Source organism: Hyphopichia burtonii (assembly GCF_001661395.1).
Source record: "Hyphopichia burtonii NRRL Y-1933 unplaced genomic scaffold HYPBUscaffold_1, whole genome shotgun sequence".
NCBI lineage: Eukaryota > Fungi > Ascomycota > Pichiomycetes > Serinales > Debaryomycetaceae > Hyphopichia > Hyphopichia burtonii.
The window spans coordinates 687,925-697,594 of NW_017963728.1; the positions used below are offsets into that span (position 1 = coordinate 687,925).

General features: G+C 36.2%; 6 protein-coding genes across 6 annotated transcripts; 3 read left to right on the forward strand and 3 right to left on the reverse strand.

The window, feature by feature from the left end:
• Nucleotides 1–37: 37 nt before the first annotated feature.
• MET15 (bifunctional cysteine synthase/O-acetylhomoserine aminocarboxypropyltransferase) lies at nt 38–1,357 on the reverse strand (the record flags this gene model as incomplete). The annotated part of the gene is made up of 1 exon (XM_020219940.1): nt 38–1,357. The coding sequence occupies one exon, from the start codon at nt 1,355–1,357 to the stop codon at nt 38–40; it is 1,320 nt and encodes a 439-aa protein (XP_020078640.1).
• A 339-nt stretch (nt 1,358–1,696) lies between these two features.
• Nucleotides 1,697–2,710, forward strand: HYPBUDRAFT_101099 (uncharacterized protein; the record flags this gene model as incomplete). Its single annotated transcript, XM_020218095.1, has 2 exons — nt 1,697–2,307; nt 2,389–2,710. The coding sequence occupies 2 exons, from the start codon at nt 1,697–1,699 to the stop codon at nt 2,708–2,710; spliced, it is 933 nt and encodes a 310-aa protein (XP_020078641.1).
• Nucleotides 2,711–2,883: 173 nt separating this feature from the next.
• On the reverse strand, nt 2,884–4,693 carry SUB2 (ATP-dependent RNA helicase; the record flags this gene model as incomplete). Its single annotated transcript, XM_020218308.1, has 2 exons — nt 2,884–3,962; nt 4,471–4,693. The coding sequence occupies 2 exons, from the start codon at nt 4,691–4,693 to the stop codon at nt 2,884–2,886; spliced, it is 1,302 nt and encodes a 433-aa protein (XP_020078642.1).
• A 277-nt stretch (nt 4,694–4,970) lies between these two features.
• Nucleotides 4,971–5,378, forward strand: HYPBUDRAFT_151284 (uncharacterized protein). Its single transcript, XM_020220421.1, has one exon. The coding sequence runs from the start codon at nt 4,983–4,985 to the stop codon at nt 5,364–5,366; it is 384 nt and encodes a 127-aa protein (XP_020078643.1). The 5' UTR covers nt 4,971–4,982; the 3' UTR covers nt 5,367–5,378.
• A 31-nt stretch (nt 5,379–5,409) lies between these two features.
• Nucleotides 5,410–6,237, reverse strand: PRO3 (pyrroline-5-carboxylate reductase; the record flags this gene model as incomplete). Its single annotated transcript, XM_020223356.1, has 1 exon — nt 5,410–6,237. The coding sequence occupies one exon, from the start codon at nt 6,235–6,237 to the stop codon at nt 5,410–5,412; it is 828 nt and encodes a 275-aa protein (XP_020078644.1).
• A 904-nt stretch (nt 6,238–7,141) lies between these two features.
• On the forward strand, nt 7,142–9,580 carry HYPBUDRAFT_102980 (histone demethylase; the record flags this gene model as incomplete). The annotated part of the gene is made up of 1 exon (XM_020218236.1): nt 7,142–9,580. The coding sequence occupies one exon, from the start codon at nt 7,142–7,144 to the stop codon at nt 9,578–9,580; it is 2,439 nt and encodes an 812-aa protein (XP_020078645.1).
• Between the last annotated feature and the right edge of the window lie 90 nt (nt 9,581–9,670).

The window sequence follows — 9,670 nt, forward strand, 5'->3', positions numbered from 1 at the left end:
TATGATTCTAAAATAAATGGGAGAGAACTGAAATTAATTAAGCTTTATAAACTTTTTTGAAAGATTGTTCAAAGTCGTTGATTATATCATCGATATGTTCGGTACCAATTGAAAGTCTAATCAAATCTTTGGTAACACCCGAAGCGACTTTTTCTTCTTCGTTTAATTGTTGATGAGTAGTGAACCAAGGAGCGATAACCAAAGTCTTTGAATCCCCAACATTAGCTAAGTTAGAAGCAAGCTCTAAATTGTCAACTACTTGAGCAGCAGCTTCTTGGAAAGGATCATCAGTCTTAGTATCTAAATCTTTAACACCGAATGAAAGAACCCCACCAAAAATATCTTTATGGTTGAAATATTTTTTTGCTCTTTCGTGATCTTTATGAGAAGGTAAACCCAAGTAACTAACCCAACTAATGTATGGGGATTTTTCGAGATATTGGGCTAATTTTAAAGCATTATAAGATTGTCTTTCGACACGAAGAGATAAAGTTTCTAAACCTTGAATTAAAAGGAAAGCACCAAATGGATTTAAAGTTGGTCCCAAATCACGTAATAATTCAATTCTAGCATGACCAATGAAGGCAGCATTACCTAAAGCTTCATTTAAAACCAAACCATGATACCCTTCAGAAGGTTTCGAAAATTGAGGGAATTTTTCTGGCCAATCTTTCCAAGGAAATTTCCCACCATCTACAACAACCCCAGCTATAGTATTACCATGACCACCAATCCATTTAGTAGCAGAATGAACAACAATATCTGCACCTAAACTAAGAGGTTTAACCAAAAACCCTCCTGCACCAAAAGTATTATCAACAACCACTGGAATACCATTAGAATGAGCAATTTCAACAATTTTCTCAAAATCAGGTACATTATACTTTGGATTACCAATGGATTCAAGGTAGATGGCTTTTGTTTTATTATCAATTAATTTAGCAAAATCCTCTGGGGCATCACCATTAACAAAACGAGCCTCGATCCCCAATCTTTTGAAAGCAACCTTAAATTGATTATAAGTTCCTCCATATAAAAACGAAGTTGAAATGATATTATCACCCAGATGAGCCAAGCCAGTAATGGCCAACAATTGGGCTGCTTGTCCAGACGATGTAGCCAAAGCACCAACCCCACCTTCCAAAGCTGCTATCCTTTGTTCAAAAACATCATTGGTAGGATTCATTATACGGGAGTAAATGTAACCCGGGGTTTCTAATCCAAATAATTGGGCCCCATGTTTGGAATCATTGAATACATATGAAGAAGTGGCATAGATTGGTGGTGCTCTGGCTTGGTGTGGTTTTTCCACTGGCTGACCAGCATGTAATTGAAGAGTATCAAAGTGATATGACATATTTATTAAAGCTAAAGAAGAAAAGAGAAAAGTATAATGGTGAAAGGTGGAGACTTTCTCAACTATTTATATAATTTCATCTTGTCACCAAATGCAAACCCCATTCTTTATTCACCGCTAACCTAGTCAGCAGATGCCCCGTCACCCGTTCCGTCCACCATTTTCCTTGTAAATCAAGCAAATTGCCAAAACTGTGAGATGTTGCAATCGATTTTGGTGATTCTGGCTTTTTGCGACTTTTCACGTGTGGCGTCAATACCTCTTCCCAGAAACTGCTTGCGAAGCAGAAGAAAAGCATTTTTTCAATTGAAAAGGCCAGAGGAATCAAACTATGTGCTAATGACCACTGATTCGAAAGAAAAGTCTGGCTCTTACACACCTTACCAATACCAATGCTGTGGTCTTACACAGAAGGGTGTTCGATGCAAGAAGAAAGTACGCGGTTCTCGAGATTATTGTCATTATCATCAGGATCAAGCGAATAATCTACTGGGTAGAATAAACGGTAAACTCCATGAAAAGGTTAGCGAGGCCTTTCATGAACGTCCTCTGGCCTCAGAGCCTGTACTTGCATACTCGCATAAACCTTCGAATACTAATTCGCCTAAGCATCATAATAAACCAGGATATATCTATGTCTATACCTTAACTAGTTTAATTGAAAATGAAAAGAAAAACAATGAACTGTGGCTCAAGGTAAGAAACATCCCCAATACTTCTTCTAAGGACAAAGACAAATGGCTCCCCTTTGATTATAGGAAACATCCGTATACTTTGATCAAAGTAGGAATGACTACCCAAACAGTTGAAAAAAGACTTCAACAATGGGAAAATCAATGCCAGCATGGTTTGACATGTTTGATCCCCAATCTGCATAACTCCGGGCTCAACAAGTCTGTTCTATCTTCTTCAATGGATCGGTTCGGCCCTCTTTTCTCCTCCACTTCGGAGTCTAGTGGCTCGGGTGTAAGTAGATTGATACTGAAATTCAAAAAGCTTCAAGTAACATCTACAACTACAACTCAACCCAGCCAGTATAAAACTCTTCGGGTACGCGATCAAGGGTTCTATGCACCTAATTCGATCTTACAGGCTGAAACTCAAATTCACCAAATATTAAGAGATAAATACGGTAGTGGAGATGTACTCTGTACTGCTTGTAAGAAGAATACAAAAACAGTTGAGGAAGCCGAACATGCTTCGAAACTATTGAGATTATTCAAGAAACATAAACAGGAATCGTTCAAGAAGGGCACCTACAACATTCATGTTGAATGGTTTCTCATTCCTAAACTGGATCTCGAATATGTTTATCGAGTCATAGACACAACGTGTCTGCAATACTATTTCTAGCTCTTACGTTTGCATCTAACATTACTTATAGCATTTGAAACAATTTTATTAGATATATATAATCATACATGAATTCTCTTTTCAGGAAATAAAAATGGTCTTAAACAATTTTTTTTTTTTTCATCTTGATAACAACAATAAGAGAGAGGTAAAAAAAGAAAAGATAACTAAATCTAAGTGTTCATGTAACTAGAAGGATCAACACCTTCTTCTGGGAATTCGGTGATTTTGACATCGAATCTTGATTGAATTTTTTCTAAAACTTCTTCATCTTCTTTGGTTGAGACTAAAGAAACAGCTAAACCTTTGGTACCAAATCTACCAGCTCTACCAACTCTATGTAAGTATTGATCAGCTTCATTTGGTAAATCGTAATTGATAGCCAAGTTAATTCTTTCGATATCAATACCTCTACCGAAAACATCAGTAGAAACACAAATACGTTTGTTAAATTCTTTAAAAGATTTATATCTTTCAATTCTTTCTTCTTGTTTTAAACCAGAATGAACAGCAATAGATGGGAAATTACAAGCACATAATAATTTATTTAATTCTTTAGCTCTTTGAGTAGATTTAACAAAGATAATAACTTGATTAAATTCCAAAGAATCTAATAATTCAGATAATTTTCTATTCTTTTCTTGTTCACCTAATTTGATGTAATATTGTTGTAAACCGTGTAAGGTTAATTTAGCTTCATCATCAACATAAATTTCCAATGGATTTTGCATAAATTTTTTACAAACTGGACGAATTTCTTGGGATAAAGTAGCAGAAAACATCATAACTTGTTTTTGATGAGGAGTATTACGGAAGATATCTTGAACATCTCTTCTCATATCAATAGATTCTAAAACTTTATCACATTCATCAATAACAAAGGATTTGATGTTACTTAATCTAATACCTTTTTCATTGACTAAAGCATGTAATCTACCAGGGGTAGCAACAACAATATGTGGACAGGTATCCTTATTTTTCAATTTTTCCAAATCTCTAGAGATTGGAGTACCCCCATAGAAAACTTCAGTTTTAACTTCTGGCATATATTTAGAAAAACGAGCGTATTCGTTACGAATTTGATAAGCTAATTCTCTGGTATGACAAATAACCAAAGTTGAAATTTCACCTGGAACTGGATCTAATTGTTGTAAAGTAGATAAAACAAAAACAGCGGTTTTACCTAAACCTGATTTGGCTTGACATAAAACATCAGTACCCAAAATAGATTGTGGAATACAAACTTGTTGGACTAAAAAAAAAGGGTTAACGTTAGTTTATGTTGTTTTATCGTCTCAAGAGAATTGATATAAGGATAATTGACTTTTGCTAATTGTTTATTCAAACAGGCCAGTCTGTTGTTAATACATTCTATTGGAAACAACGCGTTGTTTCATACCTAACACATCCAATATTAATCGTTCTGATTATCTTTTTTTGTATTGTAAAAACAAAATAAAAAAAGGATTCAAAAAGTACCTTCAACATTCCAGTACCTTCAACATTCAGTATTTCATCTGATATGTGTCACATTCAATGACAAGTTGAAGTTTCTTCTAAAGTGAAGAAAACTTCTGAAAAGAAGTTCATACATGGAATAACAGATTCTCCAAGATTGGTTTGGCATTGCCAAATAGGTAATAGATGTAACAACAACAACTGACACCAGTTGAAAAAAACAATAACCTCATTGAAGTTGATCAAGTCTAATTATCAACTTATAACAATTCCTTGATTGGAATGAATAAAAGTATACGAACCTTCAGAAGGATGTTCGAAACCGCAATCACCAATGGCTCTCAATAATTCTGGTTTAAGTAAGAAGTCTCTGAAACCAGTGGCATGAATACCGACATAGGAGCCTTTCTTGTCGGCTTCTTTACCATTGGCGGCTTCACCTTCAGCGGTGGCACCAGTGGTTTGGACGGCGATTTCTTCGGAATCAGAGTAATCTAACAATTCTTCTTGACCTTCGTGAGACATGTTGGATGGATTTGGCTGGGGCTATTGATTCTAATTAAAGAAAGCTAATATTAAAAACACAAAATATATATTATCAAATAGTCGATAGAATGGCTTGCCCTCTGGAAAAACTTGTTGATTTTTTTCTGTTCTTTCAGAAACTGAGACTAGTCGTGTCTGGAAACGGCAAAAATCCCATTATTGGCGGTGGGCGCACGACTCGTGGAGTAACTGAAAAAAAAAGTCCGTTAAGAGAAAGCCATTCGATCTCTTTGGATATACAAGTTATACAAGTTATACGAGTTTAGATATGATTAGAAGGGTATTAGGCAGAAGAATTGCTATAGCCAGACAAGCACCAAGAGGAGTATATAGAATAGAGCCTATAAGGGCGTTTGGGTTTGGCAAAGGAGCATCTGATGAAGAAAGGGTTGCAGAAGTAGTTAGTAAAATCAGAGATAGTTCTGAACTCAAGGCACAATTGAGAGAGTTTCAAACATTATTGAGTGAAAAGGGGTTTGATTTCAGTTCAGGGAAACCACCATCGATAATGCAAATGGTTAAGCTTATATCGCATGACGATGTTAAGGATAAAATCAAGGGACTTAAAGATACTTTAGAAAAAGAAGGGATTGAACTTACACCATCTGATCTCACTGCATTCATGAGTCTTCCAAATGCCGATAAGAAATAGAATAGATACGTATATATATATATATATAGTGTTAATATAATGATTATTTTTTTTTAGAAAATGATGCTGAAATGAGAGCAGATTCTTCAATGGCTCTAATGATCCCACTTCTGACTCCAGCGTCTTCTAATTTTGCTAATCCACCGATGGTAGTACCGGCAGGAGTGCAGATTTTACTTTTCAAAACTGCTGGGTGTTCGCCCGAATCCAGAACCATTTTAGCAGTACCTTCCATTACTTTTATTGCTGATTCTTTAGCAACGTCAAATGGCAAACCCATTCTGACCCCACCATCAATCATGGATTCCAACATGAGTAAGACAAAGGCTGGTGCTGATCCAACTAAAGCAGTGGCAGCATCCATATTTTTTTCCACAATTTGAACTGCACTCCCAATTGGTTGAATTAACTTCATTACAAGTTCACTATACTTAGCTTCTGCTTCTTTTGAAAAACAAACGGCAGCCATACCACATCCATATTGTGCCGGGGTGTTGGTCATAACCTTGGCAACGTATGGAGTGAAAATACTTAATTCGTCAGTTGTAGTACCAGCTAATAACGAAATAAGTAATTGTTCCCCATTCAAAGAATCCTTCACTTGTTCATAAACAGTCTGATACATGTAAGGCTTACATCCAAGAATAATGATATTGGCTTTAGCAACAGCAGCCTTATTCGAGTCAATTCCGTGGCTAACTTCAATTATTTCGTGGTCAAATTTGGCCCGGACGTTTTCTGCACTTTTTTCACTGTTGGTGCAACAGATGATTTTAGCAGGATATGGTTCGAAACTGGAGTTGAGAATGGCATTGGTCACCGCAGAACCCAAGTTCCCACAGCCCAACACCGCAATAGTATAGTCTTTCATTCTTGATATCTTGAAAAGTATTCAATTTTTCATCGAAAAGCTAGTGCTTTATACTTGAACGAAAAAATCCCTGCTCGCTTTCGCATTCCCTATACAATCGATAAGATATCCAATAATAACTATACAAGATACAAACTATAGAGTATAAGGAAGAGTAGTATAAGAATTAACGAATAGCAAAAGAATCAAGAAAGCGTGAGAATTGAGGAATACATGGAGTCACGGCGATAAGGCAAGTAAAGGCCCTTGCAGTCGTAGAACTCATCAAGCTAAAGATACAATGAGGAAGTGTTGAAGGTGGCTGTAAACGGTTCTGACTGGAGTACTGGCTGGAGTACTGACTGCAGTACTGACTGCAGTACTGGCTGGAGTACTGACTGCAGTACTGACTAGGCACCGACTGCAGTACTGACTAGGCACCGACTGTAGAATACTAGTTATGACATGGACTGATTAAGATTTCAGGTGAGATTAGTGCGACCATGTCTAATAAAAGAAGAAAAAGGGAACAAAAAATGCTGCTACTTATGAGAAAGTAGTATACCGAACTAAAACCAAAACCGTTTTTCAACTTCTTTCTCTTTTCCTACAGTTTTTTAGGAATAAAGATTGTTCATCGAGAAGTATACTATATACTTGAACTAGGTTAGTTATTCTGTCCAAAGTACAACAGTCCAGGCTCTTTCGTTTTTGCTTTTTTGCTTCTTTTGCTGTAGAACAAGATTTATCACTGGATAAGTGAAATCGGATATTTTGATAAATACACTCTAGTAACCAACTTATCACCGGGTTTATAGGTTAGTTCAGTTGGTTTTAATACCGGATTGGTGGGTTTCAGGACGATTTTATATCATTTTCCAGTTTTTTCGCTGGCTAATATTGTTGCTATCGGGATTTTAATTCAATGCCATTATCTTTTGATAAAAGCTTATTGACTGCCTGTCCGATCTTCAGGCCTAGTGCTGAGGAGTTTTCAAGTCCTATTGAATACTTATCGAGGCCGGATATCGCTGCCGTTGGTTCAAAATATGGTTTGGTGAAGGTTATTCCTCCTGATGGGTGGAAACCACCCTTTCTGTTATCTAGTGATTTCAAATTTCATACCCGTCATCAGAAATTAAGTGATTTAGGGTTGACTACAAGAAGTAGAAAATTTTTCATTAATAATATTAATAGATTTTTGAAAATGAGAAGAAAGAAGCAAATAAATTCTTATTTTAAAGTCGATGATAAGAAAATATACTATTATGATCTTTATTCATCAGTGGAATCTCATGGCGGTCCTGATAGACTAAATGATGATATATGGAGTAGAATTAACTTAAAATTTGGGCTACCAACCGATTTTAAAGATTTAAATATCCAATACGAACTTAATATTAAGTCTTATGCCCAATTTCTTTCTACTAATTCCAATAAATCGTATGAGTTCCCAGAAAGTGATCTGGAAGATGATTCTGCCAATTGTTTAGTTTGTGGGAAAAATAACCTGCCTACAACAACATTATTATGTGATAATTGTAATAATCCATTTCATATGAGATGCTTGTCGCCTCCACTTACTTCCATACCAAGCGGAACTTGGTACTGTGATAAATGTTTGATTGGAACTGGGGAATACGGGTTCGAAGAACCGGTAGAGATAAAATATACCTTGCCGCAATTTTATCAAATGTGTTTGGACTTTGAATCAAGCTTTAAACAAATTTATAATAACAATCAACCATTAACCATTGATTTAATTGAAAAAAAATTTTGGGAATTTATCGATATTGAAAAAAATGATTTGGAAGTTAAATATGGGGCCGATATACATAATTTAAGACCGGGTCAAATAAGTGGATTCCCCATGTCAAACACTCCTAATATTAAAATTGATTCAAACTTTGAATCTTATATTAAACATCCTTGTAATTTAACAAAACTCCCATTTGCACCCGGCTCCTTGTTGAATTATATAAATACGTCAATTTCTGGAATGACAATTCCGTGGATATATATAGGGTCCTTACTTTCCACATTTTGTTGGCATGTGGAAGATCATTATACGTTATCAGCAAATTACTGTCATTTTGGAGCTACTAAAAAGTGGTATGGAATCCCCTCCAGTTATGCTAACAGTTTTGAAAAATTAATGAAAGATTCTGCTCCCGATTTATTCAAAAGACAACCGGATTTACTTCATCAGCTAGTCACTTTATTATCACCAATGACCCTAGTTAAAAATGGAATCCCGGTAATGTACGCCGATCAACAACCCAATGAATTCATAGTGACGTACCCACGCGTTTACCATGCTGGATTCAATAGCGGGTTCAATTTCAACGAGGCGGTTAATTTCGCCATGCCCCAATGGTTAGAGTTTGGTGAACAATCAATCCACGATTATAAGCTGATTAAAAAGGAGAATGTTTTCGACCATTATCAATTAGTTGAAAATATCCTACACGATTTCCAAAGAAAGAAGGTGAAGGGGATTCAGTTAACCAAAGAGGAAATCAACTTAGTGGAAAGATGCATTAAGAGTTATGAATCTTTCTACCAAGCCCAAACGAATAAACTTGATCAATTCAATAAAATTAAGAAAAACTTCATAATCAAGTTCCAACCAAAATTTTTCAAAGAAAGAAAATTCGAAGACGAACAATTAGGTTATTTCCCTCAAGATAACAATGACCAAGATGAAGATTACGAAGACGATTTATGTGATATATGTCGAACCAAAATATCTTATCAATATTGTATCATTGATAATAAGCGTCATAGGTTTCATACCATTGCGTCATCCGATGCAATGGATTCAAAACTAAAGTCAATTGAACCAATCACTCCAACCATCAAGCAAGAAGCCACGTTTGAGTCTTTCAACAAAATCCCCATAAGTCAATTATTAACTCCCGAATCGTCTCCCTACGAAGAAATCACCAATCGACCTAAAAAAGAGCTTCTTGCCGAACACGATCTGGGCCCGAATGAATCCAAAAGCGAGGCTGACGAGTGGAATAAGTTGATTGAAGACGCAAAGAACGACGACAACGACAATAATCGTAAGCGCCGTCGTTCAAGAAGAGTCTCCAAGGAAGAAGAACCATTGCACAAAAATCGCAAACCTAATCATCCAACCATCCAGCCAAAGGGGAAAATGACGGTGGTCCAGAATACTTGCAGCCTCAACCAGCTAAATGACCAGGAGGAAATCAGACTTTGTCTACAATGTTGTTTGAACCTGTGTGGAGAACATGGGGAAAGAGCCCCCATCAACTCTACCCTAGTCTACGAAATGTATCCCGACACAATGGCCCACCTCATCTCGTCAACCAGGTCCCTTCTACATGATCTCTAACGTATAACGTGTATTATTGTATTATTTCCCCATTAATTACTTGTACTAATTAACTAATTGTACTGATTAACTACTTGTACTAATTAACTA

Excerpts from the sequence above, each read along its gene's own strand:
- HYPBUDRAFT_151284 (XM_020220421.1), top strand. The coding sequence starts at position 4,983 with ATGATTAGAAGGGTATTAGGCAGAAGAATTGCTATAGCCAGACAAGCA.